Source organism: Carassius gibelio, chromosome B12 (assembly GCF_023724105.1).
Source record: "Carassius gibelio isolate Cgi1373 ecotype wild population from Czech Republic chromosome B12, carGib1.2-hapl.c, whole genome shotgun sequence".
Taxonomy (NCBI): Eukaryota; Metazoa; Chordata; class Actinopteri; order Cypriniformes; family Cyprinidae; genus Carassius; species Carassius gibelio.
This window is the reverse complement of record NC_068407.1, coordinates 276,666-302,412: the sequence shown is the minus strand read 5'-3', so window position 1 is coordinate 302,412 and position 25,747 is coordinate 276,666. Positions and strand designations below refer to the sequence as shown.

General features: G+C 46.8%; 2 protein-coding genes and 1 long non-coding RNA gene across 7 annotated transcripts; 2 read left to right on the top strand and 1 right to left on the bottom strand.

The window, feature by feature from the left end:
* Window positions 1-1,031: 1,031 nt before the first annotated feature.
* LOC127969079 (poly(ADP-ribose) glycohydrolase) lies at window positions 1,032-18,133 on the bottom strand. Of its 4 annotated transcripts, XM_052570725.1 has the most exons (18): window positions 17,567-17,704; window positions 17,050-17,302; window positions 16,353-16,459; window positions 15,933-16,065; window positions 15,514-15,642; window positions 12,384-12,455; window positions 12,009-12,080; window positions 10,966-11,049; window positions 6,065-6,219; window positions 5,764-5,843; window positions 5,618-5,678; window positions 5,468-5,543; window positions 4,157-4,304; window positions 2,577-2,655; window positions 2,396-2,504; window positions 2,040-2,145; window positions 1,617-1,745; window positions 1,032-1,226 (listed from the first exon to the last, which is right to left on the bottom strand). In XM_052570725.1, exons 2-18 carry the CDS (start codon window positions 17,155-17,157, stop codon window positions 1,120-1,122), a joined length of 1,755 nt encoding a protein of 584 aa, XP_052426685.1. In that variant the 5' UTR covers window positions 17,158-17,302; window positions 17,567-17,704; the 3' UTR covers window positions 1,032-1,119. The 4 variants fall into 4 exon arrangements, with proteins under 4 accessions (XP_052426685.1, XP_052426683.1, XP_052426682.1 ...); XM_052570723.1 differs by lacking the exons at window positions 16,353-16,459; window positions 17,050-17,302 and adding an exon at window positions 17,990-18,133 and having other exon boundaries at window positions 17,567-17,896; XM_052570722.1 differs by lacking the exons at window positions 16,353-16,459; window positions 17,050-17,302 and adding an exon at window positions 17,990-18,131 and having other exon boundaries at window positions 17,567-17,899.
* LOC127969092 (uncharacterized) lies at window positions 15,042-15,643 on the top strand. Its single transcript, XR_008156216.1, has 3 exons — window positions 15,042-15,143; window positions 15,286-15,459; window positions 15,535-15,643. It is a non-coding gene; the product is annotated as an uncharacterized LOC127969092 (long non-coding RNA).
* Window positions 18,134-18,357: 224 nt separating the features above from the next.
* On the top strand, window positions 18,358-24,719 carry LOC127969083 (L-seryl-tRNA(Sec) kinase). Of its 2 annotated transcripts, none has more exons than XM_052570735.1 (6): window positions 18,358-18,513; window positions 21,668-22,049; window positions 22,137-22,338; window positions 22,466-22,541; window positions 24,031-24,124; window positions 24,214-24,719. In XM_052570735.1, the coding sequence occupies exons 1-6, from the start codon at window positions 18,358-18,360 to the stop codon at window positions 24,420-24,422; spliced, it is 1,119 nt and encodes a 372-aa protein (XP_052426695.1). In that variant the 3' UTR covers window positions 24,423-24,719. The 2 variants fall into 2 exon arrangements, with proteins under 2 accessions (XP_052426695.1, XP_052426694.1); XM_052570734.1 differs by having other exon boundaries at window positions 24,211-24,719.
* The last annotated feature ends 1,028 nt before the right edge of the window (window positions 24,720-25,747 follow it).

The window sequence follows — 25,747 nt, the reverse complement described above, 5'->3', positions numbered from 1 at the left end:
CAATATAGAAATGATTCAAGCGAGTTATGGAAGTCCCACAAGCAGATTGGTTACAGTAATAGGTTAAAAACAAAAGCCAGTAACATAACTCTTGATTTGGGGAATAATGTCACAGCAGAAAAGGTGACAGTGGCAGATAGTTTTAATAATTACTTGTCATCAGTTGCTAGTAAACTAGTGGAAAAACGACCTGTCCAGTCAGGGCAGTATGGGGAAAGTCACATCTTTGAGTTTTACTCTGGGAAAGATATCACACATATTATAAACATGTCTATTGGGCAAGGATATTTCCCTAATGATTTCCATCTTGCCAGAGTAATTCCACTTCACAAGAAAGGGAGTACATTAGACCATGGAAACTATAGACCGGTTTCAACTCTTTTTAGTGTGTCAAATATAATTGAAAAGATTATTTTTTAACAGATTGACAAATATTTAGCATCACACAATTCTCTATGAGTTTGAGTCTGGCTTTCATAAATCACATTCCACTGACACCTGTTTATTGTTTCTAACGGACCACATTAGGAGGGAGGCAGATAAAGGTCATTTTTGTGTTATGATCATGTTAGACCTACAGAGGGACTTTGATACCATTGACCATGGTATTGTGGTTAGTAAATTACAAGCCATAGCAGTCAAAGGGGTGAGATCTTATCTGAAGCATAGGAAACAAGTGGTGGATAATGGAGTAACAATGTCTCAACCACAGAGTATAGAATGTGGGGTTCCTCAAGGGAGTGTTTTGGGCCCACTTTTATTCCTTCTATATAATAATGACCTTAAGTCTGCATGTTCATGTGAACTTTTTTTTATACTCCGATGACTCTGCGTTATTGTTTTCACATAAAGATCTTAGGGGAAAGAACTGTAAGTGTAGAACTATCTAATGTCAGTAGGAAAAGCAGCGTTTCAGCTCCGCTCTATAAAGACTGTGTTCACGAGCGGCTCGGTCGATATGGAGCCCAGCGGGCCACGCTTTCATCTGCCCCGGGGCCAGTCACACACGGAAACACCACAACCAGCCCACAGACATTTAAAACAGCTTTATTGAGGCACATACAGCGACGTCTGAGAGCAGAAAACAGCACCGCCTGGCCGAGCCGCTGGGGTCAGGGGTCACAGGTGCTCAGAGAGGAAGCTGTAAAGTGTTTCCTGAGGTTTGCTTCTTGTAGTTTTCTTACACACACACTCATAATACTGCAGCAACAGCCTGAACACAGACCCTACAGAAAACCACAGAGAAACATAAACACACTGCACAAACACCATGTGATTAAGTGATGTGACATTCAGTCAAGTGTGGTGACCCATACTCAGAATTCGTGCTCTGCATTTAGCCCATCCAAAGTTCCCACGCACACACTCACACACACACACACACACCCGGAGCAGTGGTCATCATTACTGCTGTGGTGTCCGGGGAGCAGTCAGGGGTTCGGTGTCTTGCTCGAGCGCTCCTCAGTCGTGGTGTTACCGGCCCGAGACTTGAACACACAACCCTAGGGTTAGGAGTCAAACTCTCTAACCACTACGCCATGACTTCCCCGTGTGTGTGTGTGTGTGTGTGTGTGTGTGTGTGTGTGAGAGTGAGAAAGAGAGAGAGTGTGTCTTACCTACGGTGGTGTGTGTGTCTGTGATCATTTTGTGTATGTGAAGGACATCTTTGACTAGATCTGCGTCACCAAACGTGAAGTACATCAGATCTCGCTCCGCCTCCGCAGCCGCCATCATCTGCAGCACAGCTACACACACACACACACACACACACACGCACACACACACACACACACACACACACACACACACGCACACACACACATATGTTAACAAAACAATCGTATATCATCACAAACGCTCTTCATCGCTCTCTTTGCTTCTGTTGTCAGTCTGAGGAAGAGGAGCAGTGTGTGTGAAAGCGTCAGTGAATCACAGAGTGTTTTACTTTCAGTGAAAAAGAGTTTGTTTGTTTGGCATTTGGGGTTTAATGATGTTCACGTGTTAACTTTTTATTTCAGGTGTTTGACGCCTCGTCGCACCTTTGAGACGCTTGTCTCCTCCGAAGGCTCCACAGCCCCAGTTCCCCGTCGAGACGGCCGACAGATTCTCCGTCTGGACTCCTGTACGCACGAACCCACAGAAGGCCTGAGGGATGGACAGACATCAGCGGACAGACGACACTAACTGACCCGTCCCTGACCTAACACAGATCTATGAGCGAGCAGATCCGTCCTCAACATCTTCAGTGCTTCGTAAGGAACTGTATTATTATGTTTATTACTGTCCCTCACGCATCGGTGATCCCGAGCATCTGCAGCAGAGTCACAGGATACAGGAGATGTGCTCAGTGGGTTCATCTCTGATGTTCAGATGAAGTGCAGAGGTTTATTCTGACCTTGTTGAGTTCTCTGCTCATGTTTTCAGGCTGAAACTGCTCCAGGAATCGTGTGTAATGCAGGGCGTCTATAGCCACGATCTCAGTGCATCTGCGTTGCCACTCGTCCCTGCAGACACAAACACAGCATCAGCGCCTCTGAGAGACACACACACACACACACACACACACACACACACACCTCGGCGTCTGGTCATCATGGTCTCCGTCCCAGCGGAAGCTATCCGAGTATCCCGAGTATCTGCTGAACCGCTCTGCTCCTGTGAACATCAGAACAGTATTACACACTCGACATGCGCTGAATACCTGCTTCACAGCTGATCCTGACCTTCACAACACTACATTAACATCTGCTTTGAAAGAATCTGTCTTAAATCACAGTCACTTCACTCTGTTTAGGCCAAATACTAAACACAAATGGTTAAGTATTTTGCTAATTTTTTTCACAATTGCATGAATTATTTTAATTTTTATACTAATAATTTTTTTTTAATTTTTTTTTGCTTTTCACAGAACAAAAAGAAAAATCAATCAATTACAAAAAAAAAAAACATTTTAAAAATACTTTTTTAACATTCTAGCAAACATTATACCAACAACGCACAATTAAACTGAACATCTTTGAGACCTGCTTGAGTCAGACACGTCACTGTCTAGAGACGAAGGGAAACTGAACACTTTCAGCAGGAAATCATCATATTATTCTGATTTCTGAAGATCATGTGACACTGAAGACTGATGCTGAAAATACATCAGAGATAAATTACACTATAACAGATAGAAAACAGTTATTTAAAATACTGATAATAATTCACAATATTACTGTTTTTGTATTTTTTCCTGAACAGATAAATGCCTGGCTGAGCAGAAGAGACTTCTTTTGAAACAGAAAATAACAGATTTTAACACTGTGTGAATGTTATAATACATTAATACATTAATAGAGCTGTTGTAATTTTTTATCATTGTCTTATTTTTTTATTGTATTTTACAGAAGAACATTACAATTACAGTACTATCATTTATAAATGTTGATGTAAGTTTTATTTTGTCAGAAACATGCAGGAAGATCTCAGTGCTTCTTTTGTTGACATCCGCAGATTTCTGAATGGTTCTCTGTGAATCTAGAACTATGTTTTTCACGTGTATCACACTGTCACATGCCTGTAAAACTGATGTTAAACATGTAAAACATGTTCCTGAGCGGCTGATGAGTAACACTGTTTCACTTTGGGCTTTGAACACCTGGGATTCTGTTCTAATAATAATTCCTTACATTTATATAACGCTTTACATTGTCAGGCGGTACCTTCTCATCATTAGAAAACTGAACGTTCTGCAGTTTATTTACTAATTGCTTAAGGCCATTTGGTGAATTAGATCATCATGCAGTAACCATCTCTTCCTCTTCTCCTCAGAGACAGGAGACGCAGGGTTAAACCGTCTCTCGCTGTCGTGCTTGTACTGTCTTCTCACCTTTTCAGCTGAATGCAATTGTTTTTGCAATTACTGGCTGAATAATTTCAGCTGCCAAACATTCAAACAAAACCATTACACCCATGGAGAGTCCACATAAACCATAAATGCACGTGTGTGTGTGTCTCTGTGTATGTGTGTGTGTGTGCGCGTGCGTGCGTGTGTGTGGGTGCGCGTGTGTGTGTGCGTGTGTGTGTGCGCGTGTGTGTGTGCGTGTGTGTGTGTGCGTGTGTGTGGGTGCGCGTGTGTGTGCGTGCGTGTGTGTGTGCGCGTGTGTGTGTCTACCTGTGACGATCAGACACTCGTTATCCTCCAGTGCTTCAGTGAAGAGTCGAGCGGCGATGAGCTCCGGGTTTATCAGGAACCGGATTTCCTCCTGAACCAGACCAGAACCAGTCACTCCCCCCCCAACGAACCGGTTGGCAAAGTCCACCTGCAGAACACACACACACACACACACACAGCATGTCCGGGTCATAGTTCACATTATTATTACATCAGCAGGAGCTTCTGGAGTTTAAAGGGTCACATGATGTGATTTCAGTTTCCTTTCTCTCTGGAGGGTTACAAGCTCTTGGTGCATGAAGAAGATCTGTAAAGTTATAAAGACTAAAGTCTCAAATCCAAAGAGATATTCTTTATCAAAGTTAAGACTCTGACATACACTCCTTCTCATCTCTACGTCGCTGTGGAAATATCTGAGTAATGCTGCCCAAATTTTCACGCAAAGAAAGTCAGTGTGTTTTCAGAAACACGGTGTTGGAGCAGTCGTGTCGTATCGAGGAGAAAGCAGTAGCACTTTATTTGGTCTTACGAAAGAAGATGCATTTAGAACAGAACAGAAACCCATTTTATGGATGAACCGAGGAGAGGAGGTCACTCTGATGATAATCTGAATCAGCGACTGGAAGTATGTTTTGTTATCAGTTTAAATATTTCCTAGTGACTATTCAAATGCAGAGTTTTGCGTGTCGTGTGTGTGTCTGTGTGTGTGTGTGAGAGAGAGGGTCACACAGTGGACTTGTCTTAACCGTCCGTGTCTTGTGTTCTCCAAACACACACGAGCTTCATCACTGTGTGTGTCTCGACTCTGTTCCTCTTTCAGCTTGAACTGATGGGAAACTAAGATCATTATTAACTGTCTTTACATTTATTTTGAAAGATGAAGCTCGTGATTATGGAAAGGGGCGTTACATTTCCGACGAGTGCTTGCAGTGTTCGGCCAATCACAGTGCACTGGGTGAGCTGGCCAATCAGTGCAGACTGCTCTTGTCAGAAGGAGGGGCTTTGTGTGAGAGAGGCGGGACATAGAGGACCTACAATAATGTACAGTATTTAAAAAATGATGTGTTTTTTTTACATTAAAACGTCTCAACATATTCTGTTACACCAAATACACAAAATAATGATCTTTAAAAAAGCATCACATGACCCCTGTAAGAATCTCAGTATCAGTAAAGAGAATAATAAAAATGCATTAAAATACAGAGAGCTTTTCCTTTTCTGCGTTACAGTAAGGAAGATGAGGTTAGGGTTAGGGATGGGACGGAGTGAACGGTGTTGATTTTCTTCAGTATGTAACGTCTTGTGTGTCACCTGCAGCGTGCCGTAGCCCTGGTCCTCGATGGTTCCCTCACAGCTGATGTGAAGCTTGCCGAACTGCTTTTCTGAACTAAGACCAGATGAAGAGAGTTTACTGACCGGTGTGAAGAGAAGCGCTGTGGAGTGTGTGAAGATGTTTCTCACCTGGACCAGGACGGCAAACGCTGCAGACACTGTCTGGTGTATGTGATGAGACCGGTCGGCCCTCGGATAACACAACACACAACAGACAGAATTAATCTTGATCCGTGAATAAAGGAGTGTGTGACGTGCAGAGAAGCCCAACTCACTCTGCTGCGTGATCCGTCTAAAGTACCACAGGAGCGTTTTGAGTTTCTCCTGCTTACTCCGAGACGAACCTTCAAACAACCTACACAACACAGACCGGACTAATATCTCATATTCATAAATGACGGTCAAAGTCACTGTTTGTGTGTTTCGACACAGACAAGCTCAAATTGATGTGCAACAAGAAAAGTCTTGACACTAAGCTCAGTGATTAAATAAGGTTTACAGTCTTGTGAAGAGCTTTCATTACTGATTCAGATATCTTAATGTTCTTCAGTGGTTTGGGATGTGCTTGATGCGCACCTGCTGAAGTTGATGTCAGGATAGTTGCTGAACTCCGTCCGGTGAGAGTTTCCTCGAGGAAAGGTGCAGAAGAAAGCGTTTGCCAGCAGACAGGAGACCTGCTCCTGAGACAGCGTGAGAGATCGACAGCACTGCGTCCTCAACAGCGGGATCGGCTGAACACACACACACACACACACACACACACACACACACACACAGACAGACAGACACACACACACACACACACACAGACAGACAGACACACACACACACACACACACACAGACACAGACAGACAGACAGACAGACACACACACACACACACACACACACACAGACACAGACACACACAGACACACACACATGAGGACGCCTCCGAGACACGACTGTACTGCAGTTCATTAGTTCAGTAACTTTAGTCTTTTAAAGTCTTTTAAGAAAAAAAAAAAAAAAAGAGTACAGTAAATTGTGTTAGACTAATGGAGATAACAACACATACAGCAACGATGAACAAACTCCACAATATTCCCATCAGACATGAACAGTTATTGAGAGACGGAGCAGAAGTTCTGCTGTTTACTGGAATTCATCACATTTCAGTGATAACTCTTATGAGTTAAATCACACAGCGTTCACCGATGAACAAATAAAGCAGTAGATTGTGTTTACATCACAGACACACACCACTCTCCGTCAGACATGAGTAAAAGGTCGCTGTGGATGAATATGTGCAATAAAAGGGAGCTTATGAAAATAAAAGCACTACTTTTGGTGTGTCATGTGATCTGACCATGCTGGTGCACTGAAGATAAAACACAGTTAAATCAGACTATTAACATGAGTCCAGTCCAGTTTCTGAAACACTGCTCATCTCTGTGGTGTGTCCAGATCTCCAGAAGGATATTAATCCACAAATCTGACTGACAATACAGCCGGGAATCATAAACTCAGACCAGAGGTTAACTAGTCCTGACCGAGCCTGGTTTCTGCCAAGCTTTCTTCTTCATCTCTTTCTGCTTTGCTTTTAAAAGACACTTGATGTTGAGCAAAATCATTGATTAGACTGCTGACACTCTCAGATGAGAACAAAACTTGAGATAAACGAAGCTGTTCCGCGACACGATTGTCTTCTGCTTCATATCTGAATAAAATGTGTTTATCATTGACAACTTTTGCAAGACTGACATTGTTTTTGAACTGAATCAGCACTGAACAGACTTGCTCTGAATAATGCACTAATGTCTTCTGTAGAGCCGCTTTATAACAGAATTAGAAATAACCTCATATTTGATGAAGTCTGCATCATTGATTCAGTTATTTTCCTGGTTAGGACTGTGAAGCTGCCTTAAAACAGTCTGTATTGTACAAAGTGCTTATACAAATAAAGTGAGTTCGGTTGAGTGCCTAAAACTTCATTCATTTAAAGCAGATCTTCATGTGTTTGAGGAACAGGAGGAAGGAGCACAGTCCTGAACATGAGGAACAGGCTGGGAAAGGGTTTCTCAGCGGTGCTGTGGAGAAATATCAGTCAATACAGAGCACAAACAGAGGCTCCAAACAACAGAATACACTGAGGAGGAATCATTATATGAACAAACAGCAGAGAATCAGACAAATCAGACCCTCATCAGACGTCAGATACACACTGAGAGACAAGAGGAGATCAATCAGCGTCCTCATTGGTGGATATCAGTGGGCGGAGACTACAGTCAATCAGTGAGTGCTCGAGCGTTCTCATTGGAGGAGATCAGTGGGCGGACACTACAGTCAATCAGTGAGTGCTCGAGCGTTCTCATTGGTGGATATCAGTGGGCGGACACTACAGTCAATCAGTGAGTGCTCGAGCGTTCTCATTGGTGGATATCAGTGGGCGGAGACTACAGTCAATCAGTGAGTGCTCGAGCGTTCTCATTGGAGGAGATCAGTGGGCGGAGACTACATCACTCAGTCAGTGAGTGCTCGAGCATTCTCATTGGTGGAGATCAGTGGGCGGAGACTACATCACTCAGTCAGTGAGTGCTCGAGCGTTCTCATTGGAGGAGATCAGTGGGCGGAGACTACATCAGTCAATCAGTGAGTGCTCGAGCGTTCTCATTGGTGGAGATCAGTGGGCGGACACTACAGTCAATCAGTGAGTGCTCGAGCCTTCTCATTGGAGGAGATCAGTGGGCGGAGACTACAGTCAATCAGTGAGTGCTCGAGCGTTCTCATTGGAGGAGATCAGTGGGCGGAGACTACAGTCAATCAGTGAGTGCTCGAGCGTTCTCATTGGAGGAGATCAGTGGGCGGACACTACAGTCAATCAGTGAGTGCTCGAGCGTTCTCATTGGTGGATATCAGTGGGCGGACACTACAGTCAATCAGTGAGTGCTCGAGCGTTCTCATTGGTGGAGATCAGTGGGCGGACACTACAGTCAATCAGTGAGTGCTCGAGCGTTCTCATTGGAGGAGATCAGTGGGCGGAGACTACAGTCAATCAGTGAGTGCTCGAGCGTTCTCATTGGAGGAGATCAGTGGGCGGACACTACAGTCAATCAGTGAGTGCTCGAGCGTTCTCATTGGTGGATATCAGTGGGCGGACACTACAGTCAATCAGTGAGTGCTCGAGCGTTCTCATTGGTGGATATCAGTGGGCGGAGACTACAGTCAATCAGTGAGTGCTCGAGCGTTCTCATTGGAGGAGATCAGTGGGCGGAGACTACATCACTCAGTCAGTGAGTGCTCGAGCATTCTCATTGGTGGAGATCAGTGGGCGGAGACTACATCACTCAGTCAGTGAGTGCTCGAGCGTTCTCATTGGAGGAGATCAGTGGGCGGACACTACAGTCAATCAGTGAGTGCTCGAGCGTTCTCATTGGAGGAGATCAGTGGGCGGACACTACAGTCAATCAGTGAGTGCTCGAGCGTTCTCATTGGAGGAGATCAGTGGGCGGACACTACAGTCAATCAGTGAGTGCTCGAGCGTTCTCATTGGAGGAGATCAGTGGGCGGACACTACAGTCAATCAGTGAGTGCTCGAGCGTTCTCATTGGTGGATATCAGTGGCGGACACTACAGTCAATCAGTGAGTGCTCGAGCGTTCTCATTGGTGGAGATCAGTGGGCGGAGACTACATCACTCAGTCAGTGAGTGCTCGAGCATTCTCATTGGTGGAGATCAGTGGGCGGAGACTACATCACTCAGTCAGTGAGTGCTCGAGCGTTCTCATTGGAGGAGATCAGTGGGCGGAGACTACATCAGTCAATCAGTGAGTGCTCGAGCGTTCTCATTGGTGGAGATCAGTGGGCGGACACTACAGTCAATCAGTGAGTGCTCGAGCGTTCTCATTGGAGGAGATCAGTGGGCGGAGACTACAGTCAATCAGTGAGTGCTCGAGCGTTCTCATTGGAGGAGATCAGTGGGCGGACACTACAGTCAATCAGTGAGTGCTCGAGCGTTCTCATTGGTGGATATCAGTGGGCGGACACTACAGTCAATCAGTGAGTGCTCGAGCGTTCTCATTGGTGGATATCAGTGGGCGGAGACTACAGTCAATCAGTGAGTGCTCGAGCGTTCTCATTGGAGGAGATCAGTGGGCGGAGACTACATCACTCAGTCAGTGAGTGCTCGAGCATTCTCATTGGTGGAGATCAGTGGGCGGAGACTACATCACTCAGTCAGTGAGTGCTCGAGCGTTCTCATTGGAGGAGATCAGTGGGCGGACACTACAGTCAATCAGTGAGTGCTCGAGCGTTCTCATTGGAGGAGATCAGTGGGCGGACACTACAGTCAATCAGTGAGTGCTCGAGCGTTCTCATTGGAGGAGATCAGTGGGCGGACACTACAGTCAATCAGTGAGTGCTCGAGCGTTCTCATTGGAGGAGATCAGTGGGCGGACACTACAGTCAATCAGTGAGTGCTCGAGCGTTCTCATTGGTGGATATCAGTGGCGGACACTACAGTCAATCAGTGAGTGCTCGAGCGTTCTCATTGGTGGATATCAGTGGGCGGAGACTACAGTCAATCAGTGAGTGCTCGAGCGTTCTCATTGGAGGAGATCAGTGGGCGGAGACTACATCACTCAATCAGTGAGTGCTCGAGCATTCTCATTGGTGGAGATCAGTGGGCGGAGACTACATCACTCAGTCAGTGAGTGCTCGAGCGTTCTCATTGGAGGAGATCAGTGGGCGGAGACTACATCAGTCAATCAGTGAGTGCTCGAGCGTTCTCATTGGTGGAGATCAGTGGGCGGACACTACAGTCAATCAGTGAGTGCTCGAGCGTTCTCATTGGAGGAGATCAGTGGGCGGAGACTACAGTCAATCAGTGAGTGCTCGAGCGTTCTCATTGGAGGAGATCAGTGGGCGGACACTACAGTCAATCAGTGAGTGCTCGAGCGTTCTCATTGGAGGAGATCAGTGGGCGGAGACTACAGTCACTCAGTGAGTGCTCGAGCGTTCTCATTGGTGGAGATCAGTGGGCGGAGACTACATCAGTCAATCAGTGAGTGCTCGAGCGTTCTCATTGGTGGAGATCAGTGGGCGGAGACTACATCACTCAGTCAGTGAGTGCTCGAGCGTTCTCATTGGTGGAGATCAGTGGGCGGAGACTACATCACTCAGTCAGTGAGTGCTCGAGCGTTCTCATTGGTGGAGATCAGTGGGCGGAGACTACATCACTCAGTCAGTGAGTGCTGGAGCGTTCTCATTAATGGAGGCTAAATGGAAGGAAACTAGATAAACTCAGTGAACGAGTGAATAATAAAGCCCAAACTAACAACCCAGCAGACTATAAGCAAAAAATTACAACAAAAAAAAACAGGGAGACTTAGAAAGAGACACAAAACACAGACAGACAGATGTAGAGATTATATAGCATTTGATTAAATGAAATGGAGCTGATGGATTAGATAGAGAGTAGGTCTCACTGAGGTCCTGTACCTGTGTGAGGAGGCGTGGTGCTCTCAGTGCCAGCTGTGCCATCGCTGGAAACAGCTCTCCAAACATCTGCTGAGCTTCAGACGCCTGCAAACACACACACACACACACGTTAGTCTGGGATCATCTGCGACAGACATACAAACAAACACACATTAAACATGTGAAGAACTTCGGAGCATGTGTGAGGATAACCAGCTACGGCTGAACTCATAAGCATATAACATATCATTTCGAGTGAAAAAATTAAGAGAATATCCCAAAAAAGTCAAAGGTACAAGACTGTGTACATATTTTCATTTCGAGCGCAGGAACTACTCATCCCATAAACCACCGCGCCTCATCGAATTCGACTGGAGCCACAACCGCGAACGAGCCTTTTGAGTGACTTCCAAATCTGATGACGGCCGCCCGCGCCAACTTTTTCCTCCAGTGAATTTTCTCATGGCAGCCATGGAGATCATGATTGCACTTATAAGTCTACCGTACAAAAACGCAACACAGGTTTTTATTTTATTTTATTTTTTTATTAATGATCTTCAGTCTTCGCGGGGTTTAACCAGACGGTTACACGAGCTCCACCAATCAGATGCATCACTGTGGGATTGTGGGATTGTTCAGGATTGTGGGTAATGAAGTACTTAGCCAAGACATCGCGAATAAAAGGCATTTATATCAAAACAAGGTTAGTGCCCCATGATCCTTTTGCGTTTACATGAGCATATACTATCGCTTACTACAGCCGTAGCTGGTTTTAAGTCTACCATGTATGGTTATGTTTTTATGGCTTATACCCCAAACGTCAATGCAGAAATTGCATTGAATTTTTACTTCCGGCACCAGCTGGGCAGGACTGTGATGCTCTATAGTTCTGCATTACTCATTAAACATTTAACACTTACATTTAATCAAGTATTGATTGATGGGTCGTTACAATACAAAGGACTTGTACCAAAAATAACATCAAATCAATAATGAGATGCTCATTATAGTGATGCTAGTGAAAGGAGAGTCACATGACCATGTGTGTGTGTGTGTGTCTTTACCTTACAGTATGAATGTAGTGCTGAGAAGTCCCATCTCTTTGCTTGGCCCGTATTATATTTCAATATAGCATCCTAGAGAGTAATACATACAGTATTTATACATCAGTTCAGTTCTTGCACTAAAGGTAGAATAAGCAGCAGCTGTATTTTGTGTCTAATGATCTGCAGTGAGTTTGCTGTGGTTGCTCTAACACTGATGTTTGCTGCCATCAGCTGCACCTTTCATTCATTTATTCAGCACTTCAGCTCCTTAAAGAGCTCAAGACATGGACATATATTGATTTACTGTAATGTGAACACACTGACACAGAAGACACACTGACTCTAGGCGATCGATCGTGTGTGTAGTTCTCGAGAAATGAGCAGTGACATCACCTGCACATCATGAGAAGATCTCAACGGGACACTCAGCGCTTTATGAATCAGATCCCATCGGCTCTGGACGGTCTGGAAACATTCAAACACACATCATCATCACCGTGTGTGTGTGTGTGGTTGTGTGTGTGTGTGGTTGTGTGTGTGTGTGTGTGTGTGTGTATCATATCAGGACACAACTCTGTATAATGACATGGGTATGACACAGGTATTACAAGGAGAGGGTGACTTATGAGCACATAACCCATGTCCCCATTTTTCCAAACACTTATAAATCATACAGAATGAGTTTTTTTGAGAAAGTAAAAATGCACAAAGTTTCCTGTGAGGGTTAGGGTTAGGTGTAGGGTTGGTGAAGGGCCATAGAATATACAGTTTGTACAGAATAAACACCATTACACCTATGGGATGAACACACTTTACACAAAAACAAACGTGTGTGTGTGTGTGTGTGTCACCGTGCGGTCCGTGGGGAACAGGTTGTGTGTGGATCAGGGTAGTTTGACGTGTGTGTGTGTGTGTGTGTGTGTGTCACCGTGCGGTCCGTGGGGAACAGGTTGTGTGTGGAGCAGGGTAGTTTGACGTGTGTGTGTGTGTGTGTGTGTGAGTGTGTGTGTGTGTGTGTGTGTGTGTCATCGTGCGGTCCGTGGGGAACAGGTTGTGTGTGGAGCAGGGTAGTTTGACGTGTGTGTGTGTGTGTGTGTGTCACCGTGCGGTCCGTGGGGAACAGGTTGTGTGTGGAGCAGGGTAGTTTGACGTGTGTGTGTGTGTGTGTGTGTGTCACCGTGCGGTCCGTGGGGAACAGGTTGTGTGTGGAGCAGGGTAGTTTGACGTGTGTGTGTGTGTGTGTGTGTGTGTGTGTCACCGTGCGGTCCGTGGGGAGCAGGTTGTGTGTGGAGCAGGGTAGTTTGACGTGTGTGTGTGTGTGTGTGTGTGTCACCGTGCGGTCCGTGGGGAACAGGTTGTGTGTGGAGCAGGGTAGTTTGACGTGTGTGTGTGTGTGTGTGTGTGTGAGTGTGTGTGTGTGTGTGTGTGTCACCGTGCGGTCCGTGGGGAACAGGTTGTGTGTGGATCAGGGTAGTTTGACGTGTGTGTGTGTGTGTGTGTGTGTCACCGTGCGGTCCGTGGGGAACAGGTTGTGTGTGGAGCAGGGTAGTTTGACGTGTGTGTGTGTGTGTGTGTGAGTGTGTGTGTGTGTGTGTGTGTCATCGTGCGGTCCGTGGGGAACAGGTTGTGTGTGGAGCAGGGTAGTTTGACGTGTGTGTGTGTGTGTGTGTGTGTCACCGTGCGGTCCGTGGGGAACAGGTTGTGTGTGGAGCAGGGTAGTTTGACGTGTGTGTGTGTGTGTGTGTGTGTGTGTGTGTCACCGTGCGGTCCGTGGGGAACAGGTTGTGTGTGGAGCAGGGTAGTTTGAGGTGTGTGTGTGTGTGTGTGTGTGTGTGTGTGTGTGTGTCACCGTGCGGTCCGTGGGGAACAGGTTGTGTGTGGAGCAGGGTAGTTTGAGGTGTGTGTGTGTGTGTGTGTGTGTGTGTGTGTGTGTGTGTCACCGTGCGGTCCGTGGGGAACAGGTTGTGTGTGGAGCAGGGTAGTTTGACGTGTGTGTGTGTGTGTGTGTGTCACCGTGCGGTCCGTGGGGAACAGGTTGTGTGTGGAGCAGGGTAGTTTGACGCATGTGTGTGTGTGTGTGTGTGTGTGTGTGTGTGTGTGTGTGTGTGTGTGTGTGTGTGTGTGTGTGTGTGTCACCGTGCGGTCCGTGGGGAACAGGTTGTGTGTGGAGCAGGGTAGTTTGAGGTGTGTGTGTGTGTGTGTGTGTGTGTGTGTCACCGTGCGGTCCGTGGGGAACAGGTTGTGTGTGGAGCAGGGTAGTTTGACGTGTGTGTGTGTGTGTGTGTGTCACCGTGCGGTCCGTGGGGAACAGGTTGTGTGTGGAGCAGGGTAGTTTGACGTGTGTGTGTGTGTGTGTGTGTGTGTGTGTGTGTCACCGTGCGGTCCGTGGGGAACAGGTTGTGTGTGGAGCAGGGTAGTTTGAGGTGTGTGTGTGTGTGTGTGTGTGTGTGTGTGTGTCACCGTGCGGTCCGTGGGGAACAGGTTGTGTGTGGAGCAGGGTAGTTTGACGTGTGTGTGTGTGTGTGTGTGTCACCGTGCGGTCCGTGGGGAACAGGTTGTGTGTGGAGCAGGGTAGTTTGACGCATGTGTGTGTGTGTGTGTGTGTGTGTGTGTGTCACCGTGCGGTCCGTGGGGAACAGGTTGTGTGTGGAGCAGGGTAGTTTGAGGTGTGTGTGTGTGTGTGTGTGTGTGTGTGTGTGTCACCGTGCGGTCCGTGGGGAACAGGTTGTGTGTGGAGCATGGTAGTTTGACGTGTGTGTGTGTGTGTGTGTGTCACCGTGCGGTCCGTGGGGAGCAGGTTGTGTGTGGAGCAGGGTAGTTTGACGCATGTGTGTGTGTGTGTGTGTGTGTGTGTGTGTCACCGTGCGGTCCGTGGGGAACAGGTTGTGTGTGGAGCAGGGTAGTTTGACGTGTGTGTGTGTGTGTGTGTGTGTGTGTGTGTGTGTGTGTCACCGTGCGGTCCGTGGGGAACAGGTTGTGTGTGGAGCAGGGTAGTTTGAGGTGTGTGTGTGTGTGTGTGTGTGTGTGTGTGTGTGTGTGTGTGTGTCACCGTGCGGTCCGTGGGGAACAGGTTGTGTGTGGAGCAGGGTAGTTTGAGGTGTGTGTGTGTGTGTGTGTGTGTGTGTGTGTCACCGTGCGGTCCGTGGGGAACAGGTTGTGTGTGGAGCAGGGTAGTTTGACGTGTGTGTGTGTGTGTGTGTGTCACCGTGCGGTCCGTGGGGAACAGGTTGTGTGTGGAGCAGGGTAGTTTGACGTGTGTGTGTGTGTGTGTCACCGTGCGGTCCGTGGGGAACAGGTTGTGTGTGGAGCAGGGTAGTTTGAGGTGTGTGTGTGTGTGTGTGTGTGTGTGTGTGTGTGTCACCGTGCGGTCCGTGGGGAACAGGTTGTGTGTGGAGCAGGGTAGTTTGAGGTGTGTGTGTGTGTGTGTGTGTGTGTGTGTGTGTGTCACCGTGCGGTCCGTGGGGAACAGGTTGTGTGTGGAGCAGGGTAGTTTGACGTGTGTGTGTGTGTGTGTGTGTGTCACCGTGCGGTCCGTGGGGAACAGGTTGTGTGTGGAGCAGGGTAGTTTGACGTGTGTGTGGTCCCAGCGGTCCTGCAGCTGATCTGGAGATGGATGTGGCTCTGGAGCTTCACCGGTCAGCATCAGATCAGTCTGACCAACAAACACAGACCTTTAACCTCTCAGACTCAGCATTCACTCACAGAAATACTACCACTTAACATTTGCATATGATGATTAATTGTGCAGCTAATATCACGTTAAGTGTGCGGTACCTGAGCTTTACACACTTACATTCACGGGAAGCTGATCTTTTCTACTTTATCTTTTTGCTTTTGTTGGTTTTTTAACTGTAAACTAGGTTGTTTGTCGCTTCCAGTAAGCTTTGACTGACAGATGTTTGCCGCAGTGAAGCGGTGTGTTGGTCTGTGTGTGACACTCACCCGGATCAGAACCGTGTGTCTGTCGGTGGGCTTCAGAGCCGGTAACGGACCGCTGCACGCTGGCGCCCTCCGCAGGTCACTGAGAGGAACACCAGCTCCCAACGCCTTCCCATCAGCCCCTGCTGCAGCTGCCCTGTGATGAGGACATCAAGCCACACCCTCAGAGCGACTGTAAAGCTGCTGTCAGCAATGCAGGTGTTTTAATAAATAATGTTTATGTTTGGTATTTTTGCTGGTTTGACAGTGGATCTTCTGTACACTTCTAGACCAGCTTAGACTGGACTCTGACAGAAAGAGCACGCCCTCGAGAGAGTTTTTGATTGGCTGAGGCTCCTCAGGTGTGCTTTCTCACTCATACCTGTCAGGTATTTGCTAAATGTTGTGCCTGATATTAGAATCGTTTGCATCCGTCAAACTCACAGGAAAGATCTGAGGAAGCGTCTGAGGAATGAGCAGCTGCTCGGAGTGTATTTGATCCTCCACACGGAGAGCTGCATCTTCATCATCCCACAGAACTGTGTCATGTTCTACAACATCATCATCATCATCACCATCACCATCATCATCATCATCATCATCACCACCATCGGCTCAGGACTGAAGACCAAACGGAGAGATCTAGAGAGACTAACAGTGCTGGGAAGCTGACTTTGAAAATCTAATACTTTATAGGTTACACATGACCCTGTTTAAAAGGTAAAAGTAGTGTAACTATTTCAATTACTTTATTAAAGTAATGTAACTGAATATATTTGATTCCTCTTCTAAATTTCAAATGTTAATCTTTCAAACATGTAAAGCTAACTCTACACTGATTACTGACAGACTCCAGAATCCTTCTTCACTTGAATTTAAGTGAAATAAAGATTTCAAACAGGAATAACTATGAGTCTGTTTTTGGAATCAAATTTGCACATCTATAACAGAAACGATGCTGTCTCATATTCTAGAGCAATCACTGCAATTCATGAAAGAAATCCTGTGTGTCACATCTTTCTCAGTAACTGTAACTGATTATAATTACATTTATTTTCTAATTAGATGAATAGTTACTTCCCAAGACTGAGACTAGAGATGTGTGTAATGTGTTTAGTCTCTGTGTGTCTGAGATACGCACCGCTGCGAGTCTCAGGAGCGCAACCGGACAGAAGAAGAAGAAGAGCGCGACACACACGAGAACCACAGCCGAGCCCTCCGGTGCTTCCGGTGCCCGATCCGCGTCCATCCACACAGCCTCAGAACGGAACACGCTCGGTAACGAACGCGAAGTGTCCGAGTGTCAGAAATCACTTTCGTTTTCTTCACTTCCACTTTCTGTCTGAGAGCAGATCTGAGATCAGCGTTGTGTCCGTTCAGACTCTGAGCAGCGGCTGAAGGAAACTTGTGTCAAACTATCAGCGGAGTATGAATCATTAATAGTTGCCACGGGGCTCAGAAACAGTACAAATTAAAAACAACATTTCCCACAGTCGCATAGCATGTTATCATAAAAGCACAAGTATTCTAAGTTAGGGCTTAAAACTATATGCAAATTTAACTTTTTTGCGGCTTAGGGTGGCGCCAGGTCTCATGAATATTAATTACGTAACGTGACGCTGGTCATGCGCGCTCCCTGTCGGATGGACGCATCTCACCTTCCTCCGCGCGGAGCTGAAGAAGAGAAGAAGTGTGTGATTCTGCGCGTCGCTGTGTGTCTGGCTCTGATCGCGGAGTTTATCCCGGAGGTTACCGGGCTTTGTTCTCCGTCAAACGCTGCTGCAGTTCGCGGAGCGGGGATCGGATCCTGCTCGGGGTCAGGGTCAGGGTCAGGGTCAGGAGGAAGAGGAGGGCAGCTCCGGGTCACCGCGGGCTTCTTTAGCAGCCAGTCCTCCAGAGTAGTTCGGCTGCTTCTGATCTGTCGCTTCCTCCAGAGCTCAGATGAAGCTTCAGGAGCTGCTTTCTGTGTTTTCTCTGCATCTTCAGTCCTGCTGAATATAAATTATATTGATATGGATAACTCGCCAGTGAACATGAAACACTCTTTCAGACTGATCTCTGCTGGATCTAAATGAGTTTACCTTCCTTCATGAAGAGACTCCTGCAGCTTCTGACGCTTTCGAGGCTCAAACTCCGACATTCTCTTAATCTCACTTATTAAGAGCAACACACCGACATATAAAGCACTGCTGAGGATCGCATTTATGAACATACAGCAATTAACAACACTTTAAAACAAAGATCACGTGTTACTATTTTACCCCACTCTCTCTCAGTCAAAGTTTTATTCGGATACATTCTGCGCAGACGCTAAAGAGTACGAATCACACTTCCTGTTTCCAGCAGCCAATGAGCGGGCGGTGTTTGTCGAGTGGGCGGGGTCTACGCGTACAGGTTCCTCCGGAGCGCTGGTCAGAAGCGCGTTCCTCCGGTGGCGAGTCGGTGTCGCATGTGTCCCGCGGCGGCTCTCTGTGTTCTGAGCGGGTTACCGGCGGCCGGTAAATCACGGCTGGCGAGGGAGCTACGGGAGCGCGCACAGGCTCGCGGATGGAGGACGCTGCTCGTGACCTATGACGATCTGATCCCCGCGGGCGACTGGCGGCAGGTGCGTCTTTCATCTCCTTATCATAAAACATGTTAATCAGTCCATTTACATTGTGCTCTGATGCTGGATAGCAAATATACATGTGATGTCAATGAGTACCTTCAGCACATGCGCGCGCGCGCGAGCGGTGTGTGTGCGTGTTTGTGTGCGTGAGGCCATATGATTGACAGGTATAGCAACCAATCACGTTTCCCCACAATAAAAGACTGGTATAAAACGCTAGGACATATTTTTAAGGGGTCATTATATTGCTAAAAACAACTTTATTTTTGTGTATTTGGTGTAATGAAATGTGTTTGCAGTTTAAAGTAAAAAAAAAAAAAAAATTTCCACATACTTTACATCATTGTTTCTCCTCTATGCCCTGCCTTCTGAAAGAAGTCGATTTTTACAAAGCTCATCAATCTGAAGAGCGAAGTGTGCTCTGATTGGCCAGCTGTTCAGTGTGTTGTGATTGGCTGAATACCTCAAGCGTGTGATGGGAATGTTACGCCCCTCAAACACTGTGATGCGTGCACCAGTCAGAACTCCGGCAAGACAAAAACAATAAAACAATTACACACTGTCTGGCTCAGACTCTTTAGACTCACACACTCTCCGATGAGACTCACACTCTCTCCGATCAGACTCACACACTCTCCGATCAGACTCACACACTCTCCGATCAGACTCTCACACTCTCCGATCAGACACACACACTCTCCGATGAGACTCACACACTCTGTGATCAGATTCAGACTCGCACGCTCTCCGATCAGACTCACACTCTCTCAGATCACACTCTCCGATCAGACTCGCACTCTCTCCGATCACACTCGCACACTCTCCGATCAGACTCTCACACTCTCTCAGATCACACTCTTCGATCAGACTCACACTCTCTCAGATCACACTCTCCGATCAGACTCGCACTCTCTCAGATCACACTCGCACACTCTCCGATCAGACTCTCACACTCTCTCCAATCACACTCTCCGATCAGACTCGCACTCTCTCAGATCACACTCGCACACTCTCCGATCAGACTCTCACACTCTCTCAGATCACACTCTCCGATCAGACTCACACTCTCTCAGATCACACTCTCCGATCAGACTCGCACTCTCTCAGATCACACTCGCACACTCTCCGATCAGACTCTCACACTCTCTCCGATCACACTCTCCGATCAGACTCGCACTCTCTCAGATCACACTCGCACACTCTCCAATCAGACTCTCACTCTCTCAGATCACACTCTTCGATCAGACTCACACTCTCTCAGATCAGACTCGCACTCTCTCAGATCACACTCGCACACTCTCCGATCAGACTCTCACACTCTCTCCGATCACACTCTCCGATCAGACTCGCACTCTCTCAGATCACACTCGCACACTCTCCAATCAGACTCTCACTCTCTCAGATCACACTCTTCGATCAGACTCACACTCTCTCCGATCAGACTCGCACTCTCTCAGATCACACTCGCACACTCTCCGATCAGACTCTCACACTCTCTCAGATCACACTCTCCGATCAGACTCGCACTCTCTCAGATCACACTCGCACACTCTCCGATCAGACTCTCACACTCTCTCAGATCACACTCTTCGATCAGACTCACACTCTCTCCGATCACACTCTCCGATCAGACTCGCACTCTCTCAGATCACACTCGCACACTCTCCGATCAGACTCTCACACTCTCTCCGATCACACTCTCCGATCAGACTCGCACTCTCTCAGATCACACTCGCACACTCTCCGATCAGACTCTCGCACTCTCTCAGATCACACTCTTCGATCAGACTCACACTCTCTCAGATCACACTCTCCGATCAGACTCGCACTCTCTCAGATCACACTCGCACACTCTCCGATCAGACTCTCACACTCTCTCAGATCACACTCTTCGATCAGACTCACACTCTCTCCGATCACACTCTCCGATCTGACTCGCACTCTCTCAGATCACACTCGCACACTCTCCGATCAGACTCTCACACTCTCTCCGATCACACTCTCCGATCAGACTCGCACTCTCTCAGATCACACTCGCACACTCTCCGATCAGACTCTCACACTCTCTCAGATCACACTCTTCGATCAGACTCACACTCTCTCAGATCACACTCTCCGATCAGACTCGCACTCTCTCAGATCACACTCGCACACTCTCCGATCAGACTCTCACACTCTCTCAGATCACACTCTTCGATCAGACTCACACTCTCTCCGATCACACTCTCCGATCTGACTCGCACTCTCTCAGATCACACTCGCACACTCTCCGATCAGACTCTCACACTCTCTCCGATCACACTCTCCGATCAGACTCGCACTCTCTCAGATCACACTCGCACACTCTCCGATCAGACTCTCACACTCTCTCAGATCACACTCTCCGATCAGACTCGCACTCTCTCAGATCACACTCGCACACTCTCCGATCAGACTCTCACACTCTCTCCGATCACACTCTCCGATCAGACTCGCACTCTCTCAGATCACACTCGCACACTCTCCGATCAGACTCGCACACTCTCTCCGATCAGACTCACACTCTCTCAGATCACACTCGCACACTCTCCGATCAGACTCTCACACTCTCTCCGATCAGACTCGCACTCTCTCCGATCACACTCGCACACTCTCCGATCAGACTCTCACACTCTCTCAGATCACACTCTCCGATCAGACTCGCACTCTCTCCGATCACACTCGCACACTCTCCAATCAGACTCGCACGCTCTCCGATCACACTCTCCGATCAGACTCGCACTCTCTCAGATCACACTCGCACGGTCTCCGATCAGACTCACACACTCTGTGATCAGATTCAGACTTTTGCTCTGAACGCTGGGATTGGTCTGTTGATCTGAGCATCTCAATACAGGCAACAAAACACAAACTGGCATGAGGAGGCTTTATGGCCAAAGGATCAGTCATAAGATGTTCCTGAATCACTCAGTATGGATTGGAACACACTGATTGTGTTATTGTGTTCAAAAACAGCTAGCAAAGGAACAAAACTGTTTTCATTTGATATCTCTCTGAACATTTTTAGGCCAGCATTTAATAATGTCTAGATATGTGTTCTGTTCTGTTGGTGTGAACAGCTCCTTTCACACTATCTGGCTTTAAAACCGTGCTTGTGTGTTTTGTTTTTCAGTCTGAATGGAAGCAGTACAGGAAGACTGTTCTGATGTGCCTAGAGAGATTCCTTCATCAGACTCTCTCCGATCAGACTCACACACTCTCCGATCAGACTCACACACTCTGTGATCAAACTCACTCACTCTCCGGTCAGACTCACACACTCTCCGGTCAGACTCACACACTCTCCGGTCAGACTCACACACTCTCCGATCAGACTCACACACTCTCTGAGTCTGATGGAGTCTGGATGAGGTTTGATCGGATGCAGCAGCAGCAGAGCGTCTCTCACACACACACACACACACACACACACTCGCAGCCGCTCGTGGTTCTGCTGGACGATAACTTCTACTACCAGAGCATGAGATACCAGATCCAGCAGCTGGCCAGGAAGTGTATGTGCAGTTTGTGTGTTTCTGAGCTGAATCATGTTAACACAGTTCAAGCGCTGACGTTCTGATGGTGTTTGTTCTGGAGGACAGATGGCGTGGGTTTCTGTCAGGTGTTTCTCCAGTGTCCGCTGCACGTGTGTCTCCAGAGGAACCGGTGCAGACCTCAGCCTGTTCCTGATGAAGTTCTGCTGCAGATGTGTGAGCGAATGGAGCCTCCGAACGAGATCAGAAACCCTTGGGAGCAGCAGAGCCTGACACTGGACAGCACAGAAGACATCGCAGATGGACACATGTAGGTCAAACACACACAGAGACGTCCATCTGACCTGCTGATGTGACGTTTGTGGTGTCTTTCTGCAGCTCAGATCATATTTCAATCTTTCTGTTAGTAAATTAATTCCTCTTTCTTTCTCCTGAAGACAGAAGCTGATGGACTTGCTGGTGTCTGCGCTGGAAAACCCTCTGAGCCCGGTCCAGGACGAGTCGAAGCAGAAGGTCACAGTCCTTCAGGCTTTATTCACATAATCAGATCCATCATGACATCTACTGTATTTATACATTCATGCAAAAACGGTCATTTTCCACAAGTTACGACTCTTTAGGGTCTTAATGACAAGACTATAACATACTTTAATATTTCTCCTGTCAAAAACAGCTCTGTTCACAGCGACCCGTTTTGGTGCATGTCCCTTTAAATGTTAATGAGCACTGCTGACCCCGCCCCTCTCTCCCAGCCGCTCTCTGAGAGACTAAACTTTAGCTGCATTTGTCACGGAACTTTGCAATTGGCGATTTGCAAAGATTCATTAAGAAAACTCTCTTCTTCTGTAGCTGAAGCTGGATCATGAATGATTGGTGCAAACATAGAAGCATTAATGTAGTTCAGAGACACATTCCCTTCAAAAGCATCCATTACATTCAAAGTGAACTAATGCGTTTTCAGCGGCTCAGATGTCGGAGTAAATGACGAGTGCCATGTTCATTATTACATTCAACACCAGAATTGCTAGAGTGGCCACATGCGCCGTTCATACGGGACACGTCCCGGCCAGGATTTTAATATTGCCTAAAACATCCAGAGCAGTTTGACCAATAACATGCAGGTACTGTATATAATCGACCAATCGTGGGGCTGTGTGTGAGAAGGTGAGATCTAGAGGGAACAATCAAAGCGATGCAAATATGTGCACGTGTTTGTTCGTTCGATTGACTTGAAGCGTCGCTGCACACAAATCCAAAAAAAACAGTGTGCCTCAAGGCTTCAAGTCAAACAAAGGAACACACAGATGAAAGCGATTCAAAAGCATAAGGAGTCGTCTTTATATCTCTTTCTAGCGCTCATGAATGTTACACAATGACCAACCTGCACAGTGCAGATAGCCAAAACCTGGATATTTTAGGCATTATTAAAATCCTGTCTGGGACGTGTCCCGTATGAACAGGTGCATATGGCCACCCTACACATTGCCGAGTACCTGAGATCAGTTTAGCTCATGGTGCATAAAGAAGATCTGTAAAGTTGCAAAGACTAAAATCTCAAATCTAAAGAGATATTCTTTATCAAAGGTCACACACACTTGAGGTATTCGGCCAATCAGAGCACACCTCGCTCTTCAGAATGATGGACTCTGTAAAAAACTACAGAAAGGCGGGGCATAGAGGAGAAACAATAATGTACAGTATGTGGAAAATAATTAGTTTCAACCTTAAACCGCATAAACACATTTCATTACACCAAATACACAAAACAAATTTCTTTTTAGCAACATCATATGACCCCTTTAAAAACGCTGTGTGGATCTTTATCATTATAGGCTGGTGGTGCTCCCACTGCCAACACACATTTCAGTTCAAACAACAAAAAAACAATAAAAGTGTGTTTTGTATCCGATGTCCTCTTTAAACACAGTGGATGTACTAACTCTCGTCACATTAAGACGACGCTCCAGTGGAGCTCCTCACTGACCTCGTGTCTCTGTGTTAGGAGGCTGACAGACGGCTCTGTGCGTCCAGCGCTCTTCATCAGGCGGATCAGACGTGCAGACGACTGGTTTCTCAGACGGTGGCTTCAGCTCGCGGTACAGAGATCAGACGCAGCTGTTCATGTCACGTTTGCACTGATTACGCTGCTGTTGTGTTTTATTCCTGCTGTGTCTGGTCACAGAAGGCCAGGCGTCTCCAGACGTGATGAAGGCTCTGACTAAAGCACTGATCGAGCTGAAGACTGTGTTCCTGCAGGAGCTGAAGAAGGATGTTCTTCATCGTGTCTCAGTTTTCCCAGAGGAGCCTGTGGATGTGGAGAAGCTGCTGGAGGACGTGTCTACGGCGTTCCAGCGACGCTTGCATGAGATCCTGTGCAAACACACGACCGCTTGACTCCTGATAATGAACCAAACTGTGATGAAGTCTTTCTGATTGTGTATAAGATGGAACTTCTCAATATTCTTTCTGTAAATGCATCTGTCCACGACTCGTTGCTGATTTTCTTTTAGAGATTCATGAAGAGTTTGTGATATTGATTGTTTTTCTTTACAAAGATTGCAGTTCTGTATATTAAATGTATATTAAGTTCACATGATTAACGAATTGCAGAAATCCTTAATTTGTCAGTGGTTAATGTGAACAATCTGCATCACTGACAGACCGATCATTATTAAACTGAAAATGAATGAATTATAAGTATGAAGTCTCATAATTAAACGTGCCTCTTACCCGTGTTCTCTGATCCTGAGAGTTGCTGGCAGATCAAATGTTTTCTTTTGAGATGTGTTAGTGATCATTTGAAGGCAGTGCTTTGTTTCGCAAGAGATGAGAGGCTTTTAGCATTTTCTGTGCAATTCCTGCAAACAGATCTAATGTAAAAACACCTGATGTGAAAGCATCCCTGAATCATTACCCAGAATGCACCTCCACTAAACACCAGGCTAATCTGTTTTCAGACTGATTCACTGATAAATCTAATTATCTTTTAATTAAATAAAGTTGTTTTGAAATATAAAGACTGCATCTGCCATCAGTCACCATGTGACCCGTGCATCACATGATCTGTGGTCATCTGTGTGGTCAGGGCTGAAGGTGAGGGAGTGATTGACAGCTCACTGTATGATCTGGTCACATGACACGTCCGGATCAATAATGAAGCTGCAATCAGAGCCAATGAAATCTGATGGTTTATGACTGAGTCTGTGAGTCTGGAGCTCATGGTCGGTCTCTCATTGACATAAAATACTGATTTGTTTGACTAATGTGTTTTAACAGATTCTCGTCCCTGCACATGTTTAGACGCTCTGATGTTCATTCTTTGATCCTGATGTTTAATATTCCCTGAGCCTCATTCTGAAGATGTGATGTGAAGCAGATCAGTGACTGAAGACTCAGAGTCACTTCAACACTGACACACTATCTCTCTCTCTCTCTCTCTCTCACACACACACACACACACTATCTCTGTCTGTCTGTCTTACACACACACACACACTCTCTCTCTCTCTCACACACACACACACTCTCAGAGAGAGAGAGTGTGTGTGTGTGTGTGTGTGTGTGTGTGTGTGTGGACTTGGGTGTGTTAAATGCAGAGCACTATTTCTGAGTATGGGTCACCATACACAACTTTCCTCTTTCATTCTAAGAAATCTCTTTCTGTCCCATTCCCCCCAAAAAAACATGATTTGTTTGAAACAGAAATAAGTATTTTATTG

Excerpts from the sequence above, each read along its gene's own strand:
- LOC127969083 (XM_052570734.1), top strand. The coding sequence starts at position 18,358 with ATGTGTCCCGCGGCGGCTCTCTGTGTTCTGAGCGGGTTACCGGCGGCC. Across the intron at positions 22,339-22,465 it reads GACATCGCAGATGGACACAT|ACAGAAGCTGATGGACTTGC; the intron begins GTAGGTCAAACA and ends TTTCTCCTGAAG. Across the intron at positions 22,542-24,030 it reads AGGACGAGTCGAAGCAGAAG|GAGGCTGACAGACGGCTCTG; the intron begins GTCACAGTCCTT and ends TCTCTGTGTTAG.
- LOC127969079 (XM_052570722.1), bottom strand. The coding sequence starts at position 18,120 with ATGTTCATAAATGCGATCCTCAGCAGTGCTTTATATGTCGGTGTGTTG. Across the intron at positions 6,220-10,965 it reads CACCACGCCTCCTCACACAG|CCGATCCCGCTGTTGAGGAC; the intron begins GTACAGGACCTC and ends GTGTGTGTTCAG. Across the intron at positions 5,679-5,763 it reads TAGACGGATCACGCAGCAGA|GGCCGACCGGTCTCATCACA; the intron begins GTGAGTTGGGCT and ends GTGTTATCCGAG.